This window comes from Colossoma macropomum, unplaced genomic scaffold (genome assembly GCF_904425465.1).
Source record: "Colossoma macropomum unplaced genomic scaffold, Colossoma_macropomum, whole genome shotgun sequence".
In the NCBI taxonomy this organism is placed as follows: domain Eukaryota; kingdom Metazoa; phylum Chordata; class Actinopteri; order Characiformes; family Serrasalmidae; genus Colossoma; species Colossoma macropomum.
The window spans coordinates 13,059,344-13,084,728 of NW_023494793.1; the positions used below are offsets into that span (position 1 = coordinate 13,059,344).

The 25,385-nt window shown below is 39.8% G+C and overlaps 1 protein-coding gene across 1 annotated transcript; it reads right to left on the bottom strand.

Annotated features, from left to right (window-relative positions):
* Nucleotides 1-576: 576 nt before the first annotated feature.
* Nucleotides 577-24,437, bottom strand: npy8br (neuropeptide Y receptor Y8b). The gene is made up of 2 exons (XM_036578544.1): nt 24,116-24,437; nt 577-3,050 (listed from the first exon to the last, which is right to left on the bottom strand). Exon 2 carries the CDS (start codon nt 2,906-2,908, stop codon nt 1,778-1,780), a length of 1,131 nt encoding a protein of 376 aa, XP_036434437.1. The 5' UTR covers nt 2,909-3,050; nt 24,116-24,437; the 3' UTR covers nt 577-1,777.
* Nucleotides 24,438-25,385: the final 948 nt, after the last annotated feature.

Here is a 25,385-nt window from a genome sequence, read left to right on the forward strand (position 1 = left end):
CGCCATTGCTTTTTAGGCTATGATATCACTGAGAACATTATGTTACATTCAATACCACTATGATACAACTGGCAGTTACTCTATTGCGTTTGGAATAGGGACAGTAATGCAAAAACAGTTCTTCAAATAGGCTATAAAGACTGAAACCCACTAAGAATCAACTGTTGTATCTATACTGCGGCATTAGCATATACATTCTTTGGATAGTTTCCATATAAAACCCTCCTTTACTCATTAAAAGTGCTTCAAGATTCCTGATTGATCTTGACAAAAAGTATAGTACTGCCCAAAAGTCAGAGACCACCCTTCATTTATTTCATTTCCAGTCAAAACAGCCATTATGTGCAAGTTATTCATTTTTCTTCAAACATATTTAACAGAGAACTGCACAGATGTCTCAATAGCTACATCATTTTTCCACTTCCACACTTTCCACCATTTGCCACACTTCCAAAGTTCAGTCCTGGAAGTTGGTTGCATTCTCTACTTCTCACAGTCCAAGAAATCCCAAAACACATTCAGAGATGTTGAAGTCTGGACTCTTGGGTGGTCCATTGTTCTTAGAACATCAGCAGCTTTTTTTTTTGTTTGATTTGGATTTTTTTTATTTGCAGTCTGTTTGGGATCATCTTGCTGGAGAGTGAATTTCCTCCACAACAAACAGTTTCCAGAGGGTCTAGCATGATGTATTAAAGTTTGTACTTAGCGGCATTAATGATGCCTTTAATCAACACCTCCAGATGTTGTTATACATCCCCAAACTTGCATTGATCCCCTCAATCTGGATGAATGAAAATAAAAGAAGGGTGGTCTCTGACTTTTGCACAGTACTGTATATCGCAATTGTATATGACACCGATATAGTGTAGATCACAGGAGAGTTCTATAAGCATAACTTCAGTAGTGTACGCATTACATGTCCGCATTAAAAATGACTGGGCGCTCCATGTTTGGAACGTTACATTATACAATTCCTCTGTCACAAACTCACTGCATCTTGTTTGTTGGCAAATTCTTGACACCCTGAAGTGCTCAAGTTGCCGGTGCAAGTTTTTGAAAGAATCTACATGATCATTCAACACAATAGGCTTGGAAGGATCTCTAACATTTACCATCACTGAAGAAACTAACATAGAACTCTCTTATTTTTGGCTTCTAAATGTCACTACAGCAAGATATCTGACTGTTTATAATTCTATATCAGTCTATCTGTCTATAATTTTGCTTATACTTGTTATAAAATATCAAAATGATCTAATTACAATGGCCATCTTTCATTATTTACAGAGACAACGAGATTGAGGTCATTATTTACACTGCTGGTTCCAATTTATCTACACCTACAGTTGTGACCTTGGAGGCATCTAGTGATCTAGAAAGTGACGAACGTGGTGATCACCTGTCGCTTTACCGATCTCTATGTCTAGAACTGGATCACGTATTGAGGCAAAGGGTAGCGAGGCAATTCAACCTTAAGGCCTTTGTACACTGTTGAACTTCTTTCTGAAAAACACCAAAGTTGCTAAAAGTTTGTCTTCTTGACAAGAGGAATTGAAAAGATTCTCCATTTTTTACATAGTGCTCACAAACTTTCCTTTCGTGACCACAAGCTGCTGTCACTCGTAATAGCGTCCACTATCCAGTCAGAGTTCTCAATTTTCCAACTGGCCAATGACTATGCATAAAGCATAGTTCAGTGCATGAGCATTATAGAGCCATCTTGAATTATTGTACGGGCCTAAACCTGGCAACTGCAACTCAGACCAACGAATATTTATTATGCATTGATTTCCAGACTCTCTTTCTCTTGTTGCTGTTGCGAGACATTGATGCTAACAGAGCCATTGCTGAGAACGGAGCCCTTTGTTACGTCCGTGCTGACGGTGGACAGTGGAAAACTCTCATAGTTCTCTGGTGCCCCCCAACAGCGGCACTGGTACAGCAACGACTTCAGCTCCTTCTGGAAGTTGTTGTTGAGGAAGCCGTAGATGATGGGATTGACGCACGTGGATGCCATGGCTGTGAGGTGGCACAACGAGAAGACAGTGTTGTAGCACACCGGCATCGCTTCGTGGTTCCAGTCGAACACGGTGTTGAACACGATCAGTGGCAACCAGCAGAGGGCGAACACCGCCACGATGGAGGCCAGCATGACATTGATCCGCTTGGAGTGCTTGGCCTTCCTTTGGCGTGCATCTCGAGTCCTCTCGATGATATCTTTCCGGCGACTGAGACGGAGAAAGATGCGCAAGTAGCACACGGTGATGAGCACCAGTGGCAGACAGTACTGAAACATCAACAGCGACGTCACGTAGGCTAGCCGGTTCCCCCTCGATGGCCATTCCTCCATACAAACTATGTGTTCAACTGATGTATTGGTGGGAAGGCTTAGGTTGTCTTTGTGCAAGTCATGGATCACGTGAAAAGAGAGTAAAGGCAGGGAGATGAAGCACGCCACTATCCAGGTAACGGCCACGGCCAGGTACGAGTGCACGACTGCAGGCTTCCAACCGGTCGGGTGTATGATAAGCTGGTGCCTCTCCAGTGCGATGAGGACCATGGTGAAGGTGGAGACTGTGATTGACGAGCACTGGACAAACGGTGACAGCTTGCACAGGGTCTCTCCAAGGATCCAAGTGTCCATGAGCGTGTAGACGATGGTCGAGGGCAAGCACAAGATAGACATGAGGATGTCGGAACACGAAAGGTTGGCAATGAAGATGTTGGTCACGTTGCGCATCTCCTTCTGTCGCAGGATGACCACAACCAGGCACGTGTTGCCCAGCAATCCCACGGCCAGCATGGCGCTGTAGGCCATGATGAGGAAGGTGGTGCCGCTGAGCGAGAGCGGGCAGGGATCCAAGTCTTCTAGAGAGTCTCCAGAGTTGTTACGGTAGAAACCCTCCATCAGCAATTGCTCATAGACACAGATTCGAAAAAACAGAACTGCAGTCCTTTATTTTCCAGTCCTATTTTTTTCTCAGTTCCCAAAACATCTCATTTTGAAGCCTCTCGTGGCACTTGCAAGAACAGTGGTGCTCCTATGATATCTGCAATAAAACAACAAAAGAAAAGACATCAGTGCTTGCAGCAAATGGAGGATCTGTGACCTGACTACGATATGAGATTTCACTAAGAGGGGTGTCGGGATTATTAAGTAGAGCAGGGAATCTGGAGAACGATTCCAAAGCACTGTCGATTTTCTTCATATGCCAACTGAAGTGACAGAGAATTACACCTTCACAGACTCTGGGCTAAAGATAGATTTGCCCTTTGTTTTATTCTATTCATCTTGCCATTGCCTTTCTTTATCATCTTTGTCTCTTTGTTGGCTAACCCCTCTCCATTCTCTCTCTTTCTTGCTGCATATTTTTGCCTATTCAACAAATTATTTTCCTAAGAATAGCTGTCCTGACATTTTAATATGCCACAAAACTCTCCACACCACACAGTACACAGAAGAGCACCTTCTCTGAAAGCACGACTTTTACATCTTCTCACTGAAAGACCACCTGAGATTCCAACAGCAGAGACAAGCTTTGCATCTTTCACAGCAACTTCAAACTCCATTCTGTCACTTATAACTTTACTTCAAACATGGTCATTAATTTTTAACAAAAAAACACAGTGGTCTGGGGAGAATATAGGGAGGGCTTACACAACGCAGTCTACAAAGCTCAGTTACTGAACTCAGCAGAGGTGGATCAGGCTATGAAACATTCACCACAGACTTAACAGATATAAGGCTCATTCTACAGAAACGTCCATTTTTTGTTTCCCTAGCATTTACAGATATATTATATTTCAAATACATGTTAGGGTTACAATATATTTATATATTAAAATAAAACAATGTTATTTTATCAATTACACCTCCCTGATCCATCAATTTAGCAATATTTCTACGTCAATTATCTAGAATTCCAAGCACCACAGAAGTGTAAAGGATGAGCGCCATATTTTGAAGAAAAAACATATTTTTCTGCAATTTTAACTACAATAATCTATACAGGACTGTGGAATATATAAATTAAATGGCATAAAGAAAACAAATGCCAAATAAATATTATAAAATATATAATGAAAGTTGTTGTCCCCAGGAGTTGTGTCACTGGTGTTACTGCATAACAAAAAATCTCTTAATTTGAAATAAAAAATCACACTGATGACATCACTTGATTTCCTTTTATCTATTTTCTGAGGATCTATGAAGAAAAGCACATGGTGAGTCCACTGTGTCTTTTCAGTTATCAGAAATTTTCTCATTTAGCTCAGGATTTCATATGAAGCTCTTAGTTGACGTCACTGCTGTGACCTACTTTATTCTTAGGTAATTGTGAAAAAATAGAATACAAATGGATTAAATTGCATATTTTAGTGGACATTCCATGATTGACAACATGTGGTTTGATGCTCTGTAGCAGCCATTCTGTAAAATGCATTTTTCATTAAAAATGTCTCTGGTGTTACCTTTCTTATGTCTAACACCAATGAGGACTGGTAACACCGGTGACACCTATGGAGAGATAGAAAAGTGGACGTTTCTGTAGAATGACCCATAACACACTGTTCTTAATGCCAGTAATTAGGCCACTTCGTCACTGTGTACATGAATTATTCATCTTTCACCCAGCACATGATGCGTGTACAATGCAGCTCCAAACTATACATCCAGGGTCTGATTTTTCAAAACTGTTATAAAAGAGATTCATGAAAAATGCTTATTCACATCCTATAGCGGTGGTGCGCTAGTCTCTGGATATTTTCTGGTTTAAAGACTATTTCGGATGAAGGTTTGAGAAACATAAAAAAAAATATATCATCACATTGAAGAGAATCAATTACTCAAAGGACAGAAATGACTGGATGAGGAGGATGACAAAAGCTAAATTAAGCAAGGGAGCTGGGTATCTTGATACCTAACCTCACTAACTTTAGCTCAAAGCTAAAATTAGCAAGGTAGCTTGCTATCTAGATACCTAACCCCACTAACATTAGCTAAAATAGGTACCTAGATAGCTTACCATAGTTCTTTTTGTCTGTCTGAAAGGCTAAAAACCTTTTCTTTGAGGTCCATTTTGTGCTAAAAAAGACAGAATCTCTGTTATCTTTATGATGAAGTGCAAGTTACACTAATGCTAGCTTAGCTCCATTTATAAGCCTACAGTCCTGCTGGGAAAAAACAGCATAGACCAGCATACCTGCCCATATTGAAAGAAAATATGGACATATGTTGTTATATATTTAAAATACATTTCAAATACATTGCAAGATACCCTAAATGTAACTAAAGCCCAGCAGTGAAGAGCTTGACCTCTGCTGTCACTGCAGACTGGCAGGGTCGCCTACAGAGCAGCGCTGGTAACCTGTTATTGAAGTAATGTTCTTTTTCGTTTCAGGGTTGTCATATTTCATAAACCACTACCCCTTATAACTCCGTTCCAAGGGTTAAGGCGACACTCGAAAAACAAGGGGTAGGAGTAAAGATAAGAAATGGGATTGGGCCTTATTCACTTTAAACCAGAGGTCACTAATAGACGGACCGTGGTCCGAGTCCGGACCCAGACGCTGTTATATGACCGTGTAATAATCCTAATAATAGACCATGACCTACAACCGATAAACTATGGAGAATTATTTAATTTCCACAGGGTGGTCCTATTTTAATTGGCGTATCATTTCTAGTCATTACGGTACCGGTTTAGCGGCCCGGTAAACTCACAGACCGATCGCATGGCACTGAATCACAATGCAAGGTAGACATTATGATGTTCCTTTGCTTGAGGAACTTTTCTTTAACTAGACTTTATTGAATTTTAATTAAAGAGCTCTGCTTTAAACTATGATACTGTATATGTTTAGAAAACAGTGTCATTAAGTGTTAGAAAGCAAAATCTGTAGGCATCCAGCCGGAATAGAACATGGAGTTGCTAAATACGATTTGCAATCCAATCTTCAGTGCATCAAGTATTCATCTGAGAGAAATATCAATCTCTTCAAAATCTTTCTTCCCAGCCTCCAGTCCCACTTGGCCAGACACCGTCAGCTCTGTGATATGAGACTTCCAGCATCTGACACTGCTTCAGTCTAGTTTTTTTTCTATATAGATGTGCATGTGATTTGTATTCCCTGAAGAAAACATACACAAGGATAAAAAAAAAAGCAGTTGTTCTGCAAATGAGCTATTATCAACTCATCGGTTGGAGATACTAAAGTGACACCGCAGCCATTCAGATTTCTTTATGTTTATATTATTGTAATGTCTGCTAAAGAAGTGTCTTATTGCTGAATGAGATTATAAATTGGGTTTTATGGGAATCCTGGAGAGTCAGGTTGGATAGCAATTCCAACTTGGCCTGAAGCAAAGATCTGCCTGACTGATGGAAAATATTGCTGTCTAAAAATCTTATATGTATTTATATATTTCTGCAGCAGGTTTGCAGTACTAAATGAAACATCTAGCATTTCTATGGTTCTCCTGTTGAAGAAATGATCGGATCAGGGCATTCCGATAAAATCAAGATCTGAAAATGCATATCTGCGTCCGATGTTTTGGGATTATTTTGCAAAATAACGTTAAAGTGGATATACAGGCGGCTTCAGTTTGCCGTGTGACTCCATTTAGCCTTAAGATGAAAACAAACTGGAAAGGGGTCGATAAAGGCAGGATGATAGCATAACTTATAGTATAGATTTTGAGTTTTCTTTGAAGCTACAATATCTCTATGTGCGAGTCTGACAGCTGTGAAGTCTGGCTGAAATGCCAAAGCGCTCACGATCAATAAGCCTAATACCTATCCACTCCACTTCACCATTCTCAGGCCTCATAATCAGTGCTGAGGAGCAGTTAATTCAGCCAACACTAATCTACTCTCTTTCTCTTTATCTCTCCATCTCTTTCTTTCTGTTCCTCAATCGGCCAGTATCGGTTTCGCTTATCCATCTCTATCAATCTCCTTCAAGCCTTCCCTCTTTCTCAGCACAGCTCACGCAGCACAAAATCAATTTAAAAGCGACATGGAATTCAGCGCCTTCCTCCCAGTTCAATTAAACTTCTGTAAGTCAGAGTGACCTTGACCCCAGATAGCCAACACAGCTTTGGTGTGAACATGCTCCATAGTACTGCAGTACAGTGAACCTTCATTAGCCAAGAGGTGGACAAAGTTAACTCAAAATTACAGCAAGATATTCTCCTGTCTTTGGACACTAATGATATTATACCACAATACACCTAAAGAAAAGTTATTATTATTAATACTAATTCATCTTTATTGAATTGAGGCTTTAAATGGTTCATAATGCTACAGTAGAACAGTGGGCCTCTGTAAGCCTAGGGCTGGGTGATATGGATATGACCGTCTCTCGTCAATAATGACATGATATCACAACATAGGCAAAAAGTTATTATTATTAATGGTAATTCATTTTTATTGAGGTGGTGCTATATGTGTTTTTTTACTGCTACAGCACAACAGTGGGCCTCCATAAGCCAAGGGCTGGGCGATATGAACTCAAATTTACATATATACACTATATTTTACCATCTTTAGACAATACTGATGAAATATCACAATATGCCCCCGAGAAAAATGATTATTAATACTACTTCATTTTTATTTACGTAGTGCTATATGTGGTTCTTAATGATACAATAGAACAGTGGGCCTCTGTAAGCCTAGGGCTGGGTGATATGAACTCAAATTTACATCACGATATGTACCGTCTCTATACAATAATGATAAAATATCACAATACGCCCCCCAGAAAAATTATCATTAATACTATTCATTTTTATTGAGGTGGTGATATATATATATATAGTTCTTGATGCTACAGTAGAACAGTGGGCCTCCATAAGCCTTAGGTTGAGCGATATCAACTCAAATTTACATCACAATATTTTATCGTTTTTAGACAATAATGATAAAATATCACCATATGCCCCCCAGAAAAATTATTATTAATACCAATTCATATTTACTGGATAGAGGCTATAGCATTCAGAGAGCCACTCTGTCATCATATTTCCTTTTTTTTATAAGTCTTCAGTAGAACAGCAGGCCTCTGTTAGCCTGGGGCTGGACAAACTGTTTTTGATGAACACTAAAATAAACAATAAATAAATCATATCTTAATAATCCTAATAATATTCATATTTGTTTTTTTGGGGGACAGGGTTATGCTACAGTAAAAAGGCTGGGCAATATGAACTCTGTTAGCCTAAGGTTGAACAAAAAGTTATATAATATTTTCCAGTTTCGCAACAATAACAATATCATGATACCCCAAAAAAGGTCATATTAGTAATTTATTATAATTAATTGATATTGGAGGTTAGACATTTTGAGGCTTATCACAGTGTCTATGAGATGGTAAAATCCTTTTAATATGATGACATGGCAGTATTCACTATGAAGCCAATAACACTCCCCCTACTACATTAGCGCCGTGAGTGTTGCGGCTTAATGGTTCGATGTTGGGTAGGAATGTAATTATGGCTTTATCTTTCTGTCTCGGGGGCCCTTTCGATCTCCTCAAAGCCTGTTCTAGTGAGTGGCTCTCTGAATGCTAAAGATTTGAAGACTGATTTTCTGAGCAAATAGTGAGCTGCTGCTGAGGCGATGGTAGAATAACAGCAGACGTCTGCCTGGAGATGGACTTCGGTCACAGTTGGGTTTGTGCTGTATAAACAACTATTCCATAATGTGTAGAAAGAGCAGCTTCCTTACAGAACCTGAAATGTCCCAATGACAAATGGCACAAATGGCAGTCTTATTACATACTTAGGCTAATTATTATTCAGTAGCTACAGGGACTTCAGTGCAAACTGGCTGAGCTATTCTTAGCTTATAAAAGTGTGTAATAAAACCTTGGGCTTTGGCTTTTTAAGCGGTTAACTAAACTAGAAAAGACGGCTGTACTATTTTTGCGATTTTATGAATTTTATAAGACAAAACGCCATGACTTTAAAGGGAAACCAGAGAAAACAAGGCAAATCTACAATGTCAAGACCAACAAAATGCTTCCGAACTATTTATTTTTGGTTACATTACGCTTGGTTACATTATGGTTAAGCTTAAAACATTCTTATTATCCATGGATACTTCAAGTCCTCCATTCTTCCAGTCTTAAAACTATGGAGTCACAGCTGTGTCCTCCAAATAAATGCTGTTCCCAAAAGTCACTGACATTATATTCCCCTTCAATAAGACACTAACCACTAACATTAACACAAACAACTACCCAGAATCACCTCAGCTGCCTTCATATTTCTTTTTCATGTGAAAAATGGTTACAGCAGATCTTTCTGAGGAGATTAGATATAAGATAATCCACATGCAGAAGCAAGGAGAAAGACAAAGAAAAATAGTAAAAAAAACAGGAGTTTCCAAAACTGCACTTGAAAAAATGATTAGATATATAGAAGGTAGGAGGCCTCAGTCCTTTCACTGTGAGAAGACAGCTCAGCAATGGGTCTGAAAGGATGCGTAGCTGTCCAGAAGCCCTTACTGAGAAAAGGAAACAGACAAAAAGGAGAACATTTGCACCCAAACACTGAAACTAGACATCTGGGATGTGGAATGAGGTTTTATGGACTTGGATCGTGAGAAGCAAAAAAAATACAACCAACTTCTAAGACTGAACTTTGGAGGTGTGGAAAAATATCTCTGCAGATTTCTCTTGAAAACTGAAAGCAAATCCTGGAAAGAATGGCAAAGGATGGACACATAAATCACTGAAAAATGTGCAATTATATTTATTTGTCGAGGTTTCTGCATAATTTTCTGTTAATGGTGCCATAGAATGGACAGCTGTAAGGTGAGTTTGGTACATAGAACTGACATACTGTGAACCTTAAACACTGTTGTCTCCTTTTTCAAATGAAAATCTTGATTTTGCAAAAGAGGGCGGTAAAATGGGCCAGTTCCAAAATCCTAAACTGTTATGTAACAGTCTTGACTCATTTATACTTACGCCCCCAAAATGTACACACGCCAGCCCACGTTCTAGCCCAGCGAAACAATGACAACAGAGCAAATAATTTGAAAAGGGCATCTGTCCTGAATATTGAGCCGAAATTTTATGATGAATGGACTAAGAGAAAGGGTGGAAAACCGTGTGGAAAAAAAGTTAAGAATGTTTTTCCTTGTCCTGTAGAGTTAGCTTTTTGGAGATATAAGGTTTTTTTCTGGCAGCAGCAATGTAATAATAGGGCATATTATTATTCCATATATTATTCCATATACACCTCCAGCAGCACTGCTGTGTCTGATTCACTCAGACCAGCACAACACACACTAACACACCACCACCACGTCAGTGTTACTGCAGTGCTGAGAATGATCCACCACGCAAATAGTACCTGCTCTGTGAGGGTCCATGGGGGTCCTGACCACTGAAGAACAGGGTAAAAGGGGGCTAACAAAGTATGCAGAGAAACAGATGGACTACAGTCTGTAACTGTAGAACTACAAAGTGCCCCTATATAGTAAGTGGAGCTGATAAAATGGACAATGAGCGTAGAAACAAGGAGGTGGTCATAATGTTATGCCTTTTCTTATATATATATATATATATATATATATATATATAAGAAAAGTGTCTCCTCAAGCTTGGATAACACCCAGCAGAGTAAAAGCTTTCAAGGTGTAACATTTCACTCACCACACCAAGTTCCACATCATCACCCAAATCCTGAGTGATTACATAAACACCCCAACAATTATGACTGTAATTACAGTCTATGAATAATTCATTAAGGTACTCTATGCTAATATCTCTATTCAGACTTTAATTGTAAAGATGAATATGCATTTTCAGATATGTCTAATTAGGCTACCTAATATTGTATATCTCCAAATCAGGACCTGATTTATTCAAAGGAACTGCATCTTATTCAAACAGAATTACTGAGCGCTCAGGCAGAATTCAGCGACAGTGCTAAACCTACTGCCTTTTACCTGATTGAACACCATCTTCAAACTTTTGTCAAAGCTTAAATATAGACCTAACATTCTCGATTAAACATGATTACATCAATTTGAAAAATTAACAATGATTAGATTATAATTTGCATGATGATACACACCGATGAGGCATAACATTGTGACCACCTCCTTGTTTCTATGCTCATTGTCCATTTTATCAGCTCCACTTACTATATAGGTGCACTTTGTAGTTCTACAATTACAGACTGTAGTCCATCTGTTTCTCTGCATACTTTGTTAGCCCCCTTTTACCCTGTTCTTATGTGGTCAGGACCCCCATGGACCCTCACAGAGCAGGTACTATTTGGGAAGTGGATCATTCTCAGCACTGTAGTAACATTGATGATGTGGTGGGGTGTTAGTGTGTGTTGTGCTGGTACGAGTGGATCAGAGTTTTTAAACACTGTGTCCACTCACTGTCCACTCTATTAGATGCACCTGCATTGTTGGTCCACCCTGTAAATGTAAAGCCAGAGACAATAGCTCATCTGCCGCTGCACGGTTTGTGTTGGTCATCCTCTAGTCCTTAATCAGTGGTCACAGGACACTGCCCACAGGACGCTGTTGGCTGGATATTTTTGGTTGGTGGACTATTCTCAGTCCAGCAGTGACATTGAGGTGTTTAAAACTGCAGCAGCACTGCTGTGTCTGATCCACTCAGTCCAGCGCAACATACACTAACACACCACCACATCAGTGTTACTGCAGTGCTGAGAATGACCCACCACCCAAATAGTACCTGCTCTGTCAGGGTCCATGGGGGTCCTGACCACTGAAGAACAGGGTGAAAATGGCTAACAAAGTATGCAGAGAAACAGATGGACTACAGTCTGTAACTGTAGAACTACAAAGTGCACCTATATAGTAAGTGGAGCTGATAAAATGGACAATGAGAGTAGAAACAAGGACAGGTCGTAATGTTATGTCTGATCAGTGTACTTTGCATATGAAAAACATGTGCTAACAAGAGCTAGATTAACCTGCTTACAAAGAAAACGCATATTCATCTACCTCTTACCCCGCGCCTTATTATTCATTTAATAATGTATCTATTATAAATTAGTCAGTAATCACAGGGTTTATGGGCTTAATGTATCTATATGATAGGAAAAACTGCAACTTTTTGTGTCTTTGAAAAGTAGCAACTTTTTGCTACTTTTCAACACCTTTTCTGATCCATTGTCCCTGGCAGTGTCAAAGCGAGTGTGGGTAATTTATGACATCATCAGTGGCTTCTCTGCGTATCAGTGGAAAAGTGAAACATCTGTCAGACTGCAGATAAGATTCAAAGTGCCTCCTCAGCTACAAATGACAAAAGATCCATCAAGCTCAAGGCGTTCATAACAGAAACTGAATCTGGACAAGCGGCTGATAAGCCCCCCGAAATGCTGATTACTGTCTACTCAATCTTCTTCTAGAAGCCACTTTCTTCTCAAACAGGATGCTTATGTCTCAACAGCAATACTTGACTGAAAAGCAGTGCGCCGGGACGCTGGAGAGTGAAGGAGCAAAGATACACGGCCCACCAGGAACAAAGCACATGTCATGCTGTTTTTTACAGTCTAAAAAACCCAGACGCAATCGATGGGTTATCTATGCGGCCTGTCAGGTAAGCTTACGGATGGCGTGGCGAGGGGACATTTAGGTGTCGACTGTGGCGATGGATGCGGAAAACACGGACACACGTTCATTTCTACGGCTAAAATAGAACCCGACATCTCAGAACTGATGGCAAGTGTCCGCTTGTTATTTTCTGCAGCGCTGTTGACAGGAAAGGAACAGCCCAAGGAACACGGCGGGTCCCTGCTGACTGCTGTCTCGTAGAAAAGCAAGCATACTTTTAAGTGGCTCTGTGAGTCATTCTAAACGTTATGTGGGTGGGGGGGCGGACATGTGGATTGCATGATGTGCGTATGTAGTTGTCAGATCAAAACCTTCAGTTTTTGTTTATTTTTTTATCAACAGCTGCCTTTTACATCGTGTGGAAAGATCTTGTTGAATGGACCAATGGAAATGATCCTGGAAGAGATGCCTTGGAAAAATATCTTCTCATATTAACTTACATTAAAAGACGACAGTCATAGAGATCACAGCTACGTTTGGCATTCAAAAATGTGAAAATAAATATATACCTACAACTTTAGAAGCTTTATTTCTTCTTATCAAGGCACAACATTTTCACAACACAAAATGCCCCTATTAAAAGAAACAATATCAAAAACTCCACCATCCTAAGGACTGATACCTACACTAGACAAAATGTTTAGTATCTCATTTCAGAGAATCATCAGAATCTAGACTTGAGTTGACATTTGTTTAGATGTTTGGAGAAATGTATGTGTTGTATGTAAATACAATGTATGAAAAATGTACTGATGCTCAGACACAAACCATCAACAGCCAACTAATGTTATTACAATATAACTGGATTATGAGAACATACGTCACTGCAGTTAGCCTGATTCAATTCAATAACACTATCCCTGATATTGAGGTGTTGCCAGGGTAAGCCTGGGTAGAGATGCACCGATACCACTTTTTCCCTTCCGATAGTGATACCGATACATGAACCTTTAGTATTGCAATACTGACACTAACTCGATCTAACTCACCTGTAAGTCCTGATATTTAAAATATTTTGTTTTGGTAAAATCTATGTTGTGCATCACAAACAAAACACACTATATAGTTATTAGATGCTTAAGAAAAGGCTAAAGGCTAAATCAAGGCTTAACGCTATCATCACACCAAGAGTCCGGCGGTTCCTTCGGCTCTCTTAATAACCTTTACTCAGAAGTGACCACACAGTGGCTGACAGGTGATTACTGAAAGAAGCAGCTCGGCCGTTCAGGTAAGCAGGTCCATTCTCACCAAATGCTGCCATTACAGATGATGCCATGAGCATTTTTACTGCTGCTTGTCGTCCCACACTGCTGACCAGTTGTTAAGTTCTGTATACTGACACACATCAGAAGTCGCTTAGTGGTATTGGTCATTAATATCTGTATCCCCATCACCGATGCCAATACTGCATTTAAGTGCCAGCACTGGCGCAGATACCGATACAGTATTGGTAATGGTGCAACACTTGGCCTGGGTAAGCCTGAATTGGGTAAGCCTACCCAGACTGATCACAGACCCACCCAATGATATGTGAAAATAATATTAATTGAGCCAAATTTTTTAAGAAAATGAAATTTGATTTGTTTTCTGTAAGTGCTGTTATTGTATTATGGCCTGTCAAATCATTACGCTGTCCACCAAGCTCTGCCTTATTTTCTAAGCCCTCCAATCATGGTTGCTCTCCACTGTTACCAAAAGCCTTCAGTTTGTTACCAGTGTTTGAATGCAAAGCTCCAGTTGCTGTTAAAAGATGTAACTGGGATGTTTAGAAGTGATATTCCGTCTCGTACAGTAAGCTATTTTCTATCTATGTAAAAATACAAACAAATTTAAAACTTTTTCGGTGAATTTGGTCCCGAAATTTTTTGAAGCCCGCCGTGGCAATACATGTTTGCCTGCAATGATCAGGTTCAGGTTTTTAAATTTGTTGTGCTTTTTTCTCGTGTTTGTACATTTCAGCTGTCTGATTTTCACTCGGTTATGTTGTCTTCACTAAACAAACGTGGGCAAACGTGTAAGCAAATGTGTGCTTTATAGTGAACGGTGCTGCAGTGTTGGTTGTCTTTATTTGACTCCAGCACTCCGGTTTATTGCAATTGATTTGCATTGTAAAAATGCTTCGGTTGTTTGAGTATCATTTATAAATACATTTCATTATAAATATGATTCATTTTACAGCTCAGTAGTTTATAAAGAAAAAATATCAGATCCGAATTGATACTCCGGGTTTCAGTATTACTACCTTCTCCTTGAGTTATCATGCTGGAGATCCAACATTAGACATTAGTGAAAAGGGCGGTAAATGGGCAGATACAGTAAATGAATTTGGCATAACTGGACAGCAAAGTTTGTTAAAGGGCAAAAGAATGCAAACAATCTCCACAGTAAGTGGCCACTTGAGCCTCAGGCTCTGCATTTGCAGAAGCCAAGATGTGAAGTGTCGGCCAGGGACTCAAGGCAAAAGTCAATGTCCTTCCCTGTCTTTCAGTAGCCTAATACTATATTTTTGCACATCGCCCACCCCCAGAGCATTTACCAGAAGAAGTCCACATGCTTGAGAAACCACAGCTTGCTGCAAACATCATGTAGTGAAATCCATGACTTTCTCCTGACGACTGGCACTGAGCATGACAGAAGGCCATAAATAAACTCCACATGTTCGGCAGCATCATAGCAGGGGGGCTCTGAGATGCCTGAAACATCGCAGATCATCTAATGAGCTCATGAGCATTCGCTCTGATTGTGTTTCATGTGGGGCACCAGTGTGAAATGGCCACAGCCAGCATCAACACAAACCACAAAGGGGAGTTAATGAACAGTAGCGTGGAGACGTATGAGATAGAGACCTATTCTGGCAACGCACCGACTCTGATTAGCGTCGCCGAATCAGAGCATGCAGATTAGCTTTGCTTTCGACGCGAGACCCGGGTGCCTTTTGGTATAAGTTCAAAATGAAACAAGGATACAACAATGCAGGACCCTGGTGTTTTGATCTCCTGCAGACAAAGCTGTTATTTTCTGAGTTTTGGAAGAACAAGGAGACACATCTGTAAATCTGCGCCGTCTCTCAGGAAATTTGAACAAATTTGAAATTTGAACACCCAAAAAAGGCAGCAACGCGAGCCAACAGTGCTGGCTCTATAAAGAGACTTCCTTTCAAAGGCCAGCTGGCTTTTCCCAAATGCTGGCTGTAATCATACGGGAAAGAGCAAAGAGATCTATGGGGCATTTCACAAAGCAGGGCTTCTCATTTGGCCAGATAACTTAAAGGGCCCACGTCATGAAGAAACCAAATTTCCTTGCCATTTTGTTGCATGTAAACATTGTTAATGCATCTTCAGTCCATATAAAAAATAATCTGCAAAAACAGCCTATTTTGAATTTGTAATAAAAGCCAATGCATTTGCATATTCACTCCTATTTAGCCTACATCAGTTTAGCCCCGCCCATTCATGTCAAAGTTTCAAGGAATGTTTTTGAACTAGGCACAATACAGGACAGCCAATCAGAACAGACATCATTTACATACTGCCATATATGAAATTCTGGGTACCCCTGGTCCCCTCTGTAGGTTTTTAGAGTGAAAATAAGTTAACACACCCTCATTAACACATTCTAATGCACAATTATTGTTCGTTTGCTGAATTTCATTTTAATATTGGGAAAAAAGAAAAGATTTGCACAAGTTATAACGTTTCATGTTTTATCTTTATTGTTTTTTCCAATATGTATAGCAAATAAATAGAAATTATGCACTAAAATTAGCAGGAAAGTGCCATGTTTAAATGTGTTCTCTTAGAATTTTCACTTAGAAAATTGATGCAATAAATTCACTTGGAAAATCAACAAAATAAGTAATTCTGACTGTGTGTCAATCGTAAAGGGACAGTCACAAAAGCAGCCTGTTTGATTCTAAAGGACAAATAGAGGTCATGTTTAATTTATTATGACTACTTTCCGTGCAGAAAACCACACAAATGTCATAAATGGATGTCAGACGAAAAAGGTAGGATATAGGCCTTTTTAGGCTTAAAGTGAGGCTGGTCTGATAGTCCAGTTCTCGTATTGGACAGGCTTGATATTGAGCTTAAGTTAACATGGTAACTGAAAGATCCTGTTTGCAAAATCCCCCCACCGACAACTGGAAGCCTTAACATTCAACCATACACTTGTTATTGTGTTGTATTCTTGTTTGCTTTGTGAACCAGCACCTCCATTCTGAGGAGCATGATCAAGAAGAACAATGAAGATCAAATGAGTGCTTTCTGTGACGCATCATGAAGAAACAGAGCTATTCAGCTTTACTTTCTCAGCCTACATCAGTCTAGAGAACACTGGACAGTCCAACAAAAAGGTTGGAAGCATAAAAAGCATAAAAGTGTAGCCAATAATTAAAACCCTGTTGTGGCCAATACCGAAACTGATAACCAGGGTTGTAACGATACACAAGATTCAGAATTCAGTTCAATACAATACAGTGGCGGCTAAATTCGATATAAATTTGCTCAGAGCAGCACTCAGTACGGCGTGTTCCGCCATGCTGGGAGCGGTTCATCCTGAGTGGTAATGTGTTCAGAAGACCTGTCACTCCAAATAAGCTGACCAATAGAAAGTGCAAATGAACGCCCCCTTCTAAGACCCACCCCCATTTAAAAAGTGCCAAAAGTCAGAAACAAAAGAAAGATCTCAGAAGCAAAAAAATATACCAGCACAATCAGCAAATAAAAAAAAGACCGAAAAAATGCCAAAATAAGTAATAGATTTATGCCTTAATGAGCGAAGATGGGTGCAATTTTTTAAAAAATGAAGTCAAATTATTATGCTGATAATCATATTTGTAATGATTTTTTTCTTTTAAATTAGAAAAAAATGCAAAACAAAAGCCTTTTCAGACCTTTGTACCCCACTGTACATAGATTATATGTATACATATATATATATATATATATATATATATATGTGTGTGTGTGTGTGTGTGTGTGTGTGTGTGTATAAAATAGTGTCAATTCATAATATTTACATGTATGTCAAACATATATAGAAATATATTATTTGATATGCTTTGACACATATTTTGAAAAACCTGGACATATATTTGCTCTGCAGACGGGTGTGAACTGCATCGAAATTATTCCACAACAAACAGAGAAAGCTGAATTTCCGTTCTTGCATCCATCTGTTGGACTCTGGAACTGGAAGTGCTGACAGCAACACTTTGACGCTCCTTAAATCTGACAAGTGACAGCTAATCTAGTGTCTGCGTGAACATAATTCCCTGCAATCATGCTGTCAACCTATGAGTCACACATAACTGCATCGTTCGTCAGTGTCAATTTCGGATTTCGCTTTAAAGTCGAGCAATTAGAGGCCACTTTTCTGGAGGAACAGCTCCAACCCAGCCTTACACAGCGAGCATTCGTCAATAAAAATCCCCACTGCTAGTATAAATGAGTCCTGTATTAAGATTAATCCTTGCCTGGAAAGGCAGCCCTCAGGAGTTCAGATTTAAACCCTAACCCACGGGAGGCACGCTGATGCCCCCCTCGACGACGGGCCTTCAGAAAACCAGCGGGATGCGCGTCCCTGCTGGTTCCTTCTGAGAGATGAAAAAGCGGTGTGAAATTTTAAGAGTCACACCGTTTGATCACACACACAAAGCCTAAAAGGAGTAATTCTGAGATACGAGACCAGCTAATAAGATCACACCTGTTCATAAGCCATAAGCCGAAGTGTGATGAGGGTTCAGAGATTCTTTCTTAATGCACTTAGTCGGGTCAATAGCTAAAGCAAAACACTACATCCACATACAGTGAAAAAAGTAATGCTATTTACTCAATTTAACTCCTGTTTTTTCCTGTAAATCAGTAGAAATGATCAAAAATTCCTTGGAATGAAATCTCATTAACTTAAGAATGCTTTGACCTTTGGTTGATCTTCTAAGTGAAAATAAGTTAAGCTCTTAAAAGTCCAGGGCCCAACATTTTCTAACACTTCTATTACCTAAGAATAGCTCTGCGAGTTTGCATTGGAGTCCCTGTAGTTACTGAATAATAAGGCTTAGTATGTAAAAAGCCCGGGATTTTAAGGGATCAACAGGTTGGCATGGTGGCGCAGTGGGTAGCGCTGGCAAGTAGGGCCTGGGTTCGGTTCCCCGGTCGGGCGACCAGAGTCCCTCTGTGTGGAGTCTGCATGTTTTTCCCATGTCTGCATGGGTTTCCTCCCACAGTCCATAGACATGCAGTCAGGCCAATGGGAAATGTTAAACTGCCCATGCAATGGACTGGCGAACTGTCCAGGGTGTTTCCTGCACTCCGCCAGATGAATGTGGAGATCCACGACCCAAAAGGATAAGTGGCTTAGAAAATGGACGTTTTATTTATTTATTTTTTCCCAATATGGCCTGTGGTCACCCACCCTGTTCCTGGAGATCTACCTTCCCACAGAGTTTAGCTCCAATCACGCTCTGCCACACCTGCTCCAGCTAATTCAGTTCTTCAGCAATCACTGATTCACTGATTCAGATGTATTAGTGTTTGGTATCAAAGGGGAAGTAGCTGCAGTTGGGAGTAACTGAATTGTTAGATTACACAATCCATTTGCATGAATTTGAACGAAGCAAATTTACTGCATTACTGTTTTTCAGTGTAGACTTCACTGGTCAATTAAGCATTTGGTCAGTGAAATCGTCCTCACAAATGTATTAAGAACATCCACTACTGCTCAAAAGTTTGGGTTCACTGATTTCGTTCATATAAAACCAATGTCTTTGAAGATATATGTATAAATTTTTTCTACGATGAAAAAAAGATATTTTTGATGATATCGGTGATGTAAGTGATTCATGGTAATTAAGACATCAATATAGCATCGTGAATGAACTTTTAACCTCTTAAATCGCCGGTACCCAAATTTTTATTGCACACTTCTATAACCTTAGAACAGCTCAACCAGTTTACATTGGAGTCCCTGTAGTTACCGGTAAGCCTTAGTATGTAATAAACCTGGAATTATAAGGGGTTAAAGAAAATGACATCCACAAAGCCTCATATTTGAAAAACGACAACCAAATCTTACTAATTAAACAGCTGTTCATAGCTTTTTTTCAAAACAAATTCCAATAAACTGAAAATTATAGCTTATTATTTAATAACACTTCCATTTTTTGACCGTGTTCTAACTTTATTTGTTCCCAAAATGCTGTGAACTGTAAATAAAGTATTGGTTTAAGTTTTGGTGCCTAGTTAATAGCGTTTCAATCTACACTATTATTACTGTTATTACTGAACAACAATGATTTATATGACAAGTGACCCCAAACTTTTGAACGGTAGTGTAATTTCTGTACAGTACATAATACAGTGTTTCTGGAACAGAACACTAGGATAAGCAAAACTGTCCAGTGGACACCGTTAGACCATCCTGACCAATCACAAATATTCCAGTTTGTTTTGGTTTTTTTTGACATAAATAAATATCGTTCAAAAGTTATTGCAAGCCAGTGTTACAAACGCTCACCAAAGAGTTTTTAATTTCAATCTAGAGGTGGGCAATACGACAATCTTTATCATTATCATGATAAATGAAGTCACATAATGTCATAACACTCTTTTCTGAGCATAATGACGATATTGTACTTAATAAACAGTGAACAACTGCATGTTTCAGTACCAAAGAGCATAATTAGTTCTGTTTAATTAGATTTAGTGCCGTGCTGTATGTGAAACACTGAATAAAAATGACTGTACTCATATTTTTTGGTTGTATTTTTTTATGTGCTTCTTTTTGTCTGTTCCAACTTACCAAACCTCAGAAAAATGAAATATTGTGAAAATTGACTATCATTAAAATGTCCAAATGAAGTATTGTGATATACATCTGCCATATTGCCCATCCCTATTTCAGTGACCATTATTCGTCCAACTTTGTCCATGTCTGATTCATGAATCACAGAACATTAATATGATCAGCAATTTTAATGCATTTGTCTGCTCACTAGTTCCTTATTTATACATCATTTGCAAATGGCACGTCCCAATTTGCCCTCATGTACATAAAGAATGCCTAATGTAGTTGAGGGCCAATAAAAGGAAAGCATTCAGCACATGAGCCATTAAGTTTGATCATACAGATTGAAACTGATGAATAATGAAACACTCAAATTTGACCGTATTTAAATTTGATGAATACGGGCCATTATAAAGCAATTTAGAAGGGCAGTGATTTTTCAGAATTTGTGTATAAAAAAAAATGGTTAAAATGTAAACAAAGTGATTCAGATTGTTTTGATTTGAACCACACGCTGTTCTAAAGAAGCCAAGTTCACAGTGGTGGTGATGGGAACCAGACATCTGAAGTGTTATAAATGTATATTTAAAAACATTCATAGTGGAGAAGCACATACAGTGGTGGTTTTGGATTGTAAATAAAATGGCTATATTTGAGATTTACCCCTCCCTCACCCCTCCCTTTCCAAGCGTGTAGTAGAACCTACGGTGGCTGTCATGTTTTTGCTTCTTTTATGACAGGGATTCACCATCACTTGTTTTTTTGTTGTGCTAAATAATAAGTACGATCCACCATTTGTCAAAATGTGGGTTCTCAAAATTCTCCCAACACATTATGGTAAGCCAGCATTGGCAGCAACCACTGATTCTTCTTCTTTCTATGTCTTCCAACCGGTGCACCAAATGTAAAACTGCAAAAGGCACTCTCTAGAGCCAGTGCTTGGTTTCTCCATTCTGAGCTACTGAAACATGGCAGCGCAACATGGTGGCCTCGTCCTTATATAAATATGCAGGGCTCATTTTAAGCTAACGAAAACACAATGACTCATAGTTACAGTGACTATACAATAATAAAAACATGATTTTGTATGCCAGTGTTTCTCCGCCCTGGTCCTGGAGGCCCACTGCTCTGCACTTTTTAGTGTTTTCCCTGCTCCCAACACACCTGACCCAACCAATCAGCTCATTAACAGCACATTGTTGAGTTAAAGTGGGAGTGTTAAAGCAGGAAAAGCATTAAAATGTGCAAGGCAGTGGGCCTCCAGGACGAGGCCTGAGAGACCTTGTTGTATAGTAATTTCCATTTCTGCTAAAAGACCCCCTAAATATTCCTCACCGCACCTTTAATTGTAGTCCAGCATTTTGTCCATCTGATGCAGCCCTAATCCAAAGACTTTGGCCTCCTCAGGCCTCATCAAGAAGGCTGTGGAACATCCACAGACAGTTAATTGCTGAAGGACGCACAGACGTTTGGTATCCGTTTAGTGTGCTGTTGCGTAACGTGCAATTCGGCTCGGCTTGGCTGTCGATAATGAGCAGAGATGCTGTGTGAAATAATGCTCCTGTCAGAAAGTGTCTCTCGCACTTTCTCCAGTAGGATGTGTGAAGGCGCCGAATGTGAATCAAAGCCTTCGCTGCGCTGCATCGCTCTCGCCTCAAAGTCATCTCTCTCACTTTGATAAACTCGTGTTGTCGGGGATGTGGCCTATGATGCAAGAAAAATGGTTCTTGGTGGAGGAAAAAAAAGCATAGCATCTTTTTCAGTAGTGAAAACTGGCAGTTTTAATGAGTGTGGTGGAATCTATATGTGGCACCCCAAGCTGACGCTCGGACAGTAGTTTAGGCTACTTCATATTTCATTTTTAAAAGCTACGCGTTCAACAAAATACCGTAGTGATGGAACGGAAGGCTGCATGGGGATGTGCACAAGCCCAGCATGCATGCATTTGCATATTAACAAGAAAATATATGCAAACTAATGTGCAATCTTCCACCAGCTGCATTATTGGGAAACATTCTTCCCGTCTGAGTTTCATAACAGAGACTGCAATAAAATGTTAATGGAAGATACGAACAGACAAACGAACCGTCATCAATCACAGAAAAGTCCAGGCTGTGTGCAGTGGGGTTTGTGGGTAATTTGTAGTCTTTTGGAAAGGCAGTGTCAGGAAAAACGGAATCTGATGGTTATAGTTATTCTGGTTGATGATGATGATTTGTTAATATCACACAAAAAAGAAATGCCAGACATGGCGGTCCACTTTTCTGGCAGCAGTAAGTCAAAATGACTTAGTACCTCAAAATAATCACTAATTTTCTTAAAATAATTATTTATTGTCAAAATAATTGCTTGTTTTCTGAAAATATTGAATATCTCAAAATAATGACTTATTTTCTCAAAGTAATTAGTTACTATCAAAAGAATGACTTGTTGTCTAAAAATATTGACTAGTATCTCTTAATTATTGATTATTACTTATTTTCTCAAAATTTTAACTTAGTATATAAAAATAATAACTTTATTTTCTCAAATTGTGGACTTAGCATCTCTAAATCAATGTCATGTTGTTTTGATTTAGTATGTCTAAATAATGACTTATTTTCTTGAAATTTTGACAAGGTATCCCAAAATAATGGCTTATTTTCTCAAAATATTGACTTAGTATTTTGAAATAATGACTTATTTTCTCAGAATGGTGACTTAGTATCTCTAAATGACTTATTTCCTTATTTTTTTGACTTAGTGTCTCAAAATAATCACAGTTTCTTTATGTTTTGACTTAGTATGTTTAAATAATGACTTACTGTCTTAAAATAATGACTCAGTGGCTCAAAATATGACAATCTTTTTTAAACTTTTGAGTTATTAGGATGAAACACATACAACAAACGTAAGTAATGATTTTTGCATAGTAAGTCATTATTTTGACATGACAAGTCAAAATATAAAGAAAACGGGTAATTATTTCGACATACTAAGTCAGTGTTTTGTCATAGTATATTACTATATGGAGACATTAAGTCATTATTTTGACATGGTAAGTCATTATTTCAAGATACTAAGTCTTTATTTATTTTCTGTATTAAATATTTCTTTTGTAAACAAGTCGTCATTGACTTATTATCAACATTGTACGTCAATATTTTGGGAGAATAAGTCATTATTTCGACATAGTAAGCCTTTATTTAGAGATACTAAGTCAAAAATTTGACATTCTGCAGCCAGAAAGAGAGAAGGTGATTTTTTCTCCTCTACCTGCAGGAATGGACTTCCATAGTCTGGACATTCACACTGACTGTCAGGTTTCTCCACGTGTCGCCAGTTCTACATGAAGCCACAGCGACTCTCAGCACAAACTGGCGCTCTGAAACACGAAGGTGCCAAAAGGGGCTTCTGTGGAGCGACGCAGTGGAAGAAAACAGTGGATGGGGGTTGTTTGTAAACGAGACCTTGTAAAACTTCCACGTAATGTAAAGGTTCGAATGAAGGCTTTCTCCTAGAACCGAGCGTCCGAGCCAAGAACCGTTAGGACCCTTTATTTTAAGCGAGCACGCGAAAGAAGCCGGAGTCTCTGCACGGTCAGCCGCTTTACGCGCCACAGAACGCGGCGCAGTACAGACGCTTTCCCTCTCAGTCAGACACGCCGCCGCCTTCATGCAGCACAACAGCGACGTGAGAACTCCTCATCCTCCCTGCATGCAAATCCTCCTCAGTCTTACCCTTCACTCCTCCGGCGCTCCTCTGCCGCGTCCGCTGCGCTGCGGTGGCGTCTGAAGTAGCGTGCGCTCCGCACAGTGAGGGGAGACGTCTGAGGCAGGGGGCTTTATCAGCCCAATCCCAAATCCAAAAAGCGCAGGTAGGAGGTGCTTTCCTCACATCGAGCAGTCACCTCCCAACAGCCCTTCCCCCGATGTCCGTATGAGGCTCTCAGCTCTCAAAGCTCTCTCTTCCCTTAAAGGGTGGATTCGCCCAGCACTGACCAACAGACTCCCAGCGCAGACCTCTTCCCACCATCCATAGTTGGCTGAGGCACAACCTCGCCAGTTGCTCTAGAGCTGAGAAATGTGTGGATCCTCTGCAGCTTCTGCAGAGCTTACAGTCTGTATGAAATGCACAAGCTTAAACCCTCAAAAACGCCCATTTCAAAAGCTGGAATTTACTGTAAGCTGTGTTGAAGTGTTTCCAGTAGAAAGGTGCCAAACGGACACGCTAATTTGAGAGCTGTGTCCAACATCCCTGCTGAAAAATCCAGCTTTACTGCTGTAGCTGGTTTCAGATGGTCTAAGCTGGTCTGTGATGGTCAAGGTGGTTGACAAGCTGGACATACAGCTGGACTACACGGAAACATGCGTAAACATACTGGTTCAGTTGGTAGATCAACTTTGACCAGCATAGTGTATGTTTCATTTCACGCTGGTCCGCCATCTTGGTTATGCTGGTGATGCTGGTCCGCCATCTTGGTCATGCTGGTCAACCAGCTTGGTCTTGCTAATCATGCTGGTCGACCAACTTGTTCAAGCTGGTCATGCTGTTCAACCAGCTTGGTCATGCTGGTCATGCTGGTCAACAAGCTTTGTCGTGCTGGTCATGTTGATCAACCAGCTTGGGTCATGCTGGTCATTCTCATTGACCAACTTGGTCATACTAGTCATGCTGATCAACCAATTTGGTCATACTGGTCATGCTGGTCAACCAACGTGGTCATGCTGATCAACTAGCTTGGTCATGCTGGTCAACTAACTTGGTCATGCTGGTCATTCTGGTCCACCAATGTGGTCATACTGGTCATGCTGGTCAACCAACTTGATCATGCTGGTCAACTAACATGGTCATGCTGGTCATACTGGTCGACCAACTTGGTCATATGGGTCATGCTGGTCAACCAATGTGGTCATGCTGGTCAACTAGCTTGGTCATGCTGGTTATACTGGTTGACCAAGTTGGTCATACTGGTCAACTGCTATGGTCATGCTGGTCAACCAGTTTGGT

Excerpts from the sequence above, each read along its gene's own strand:
- npy8br (XM_036578544.1), bottom strand. The coding sequence starts at position 2,908 with ATGGAGGGTTTCTACCGTAACAACTCTGGAGACTCTCTAGAAGACTTG.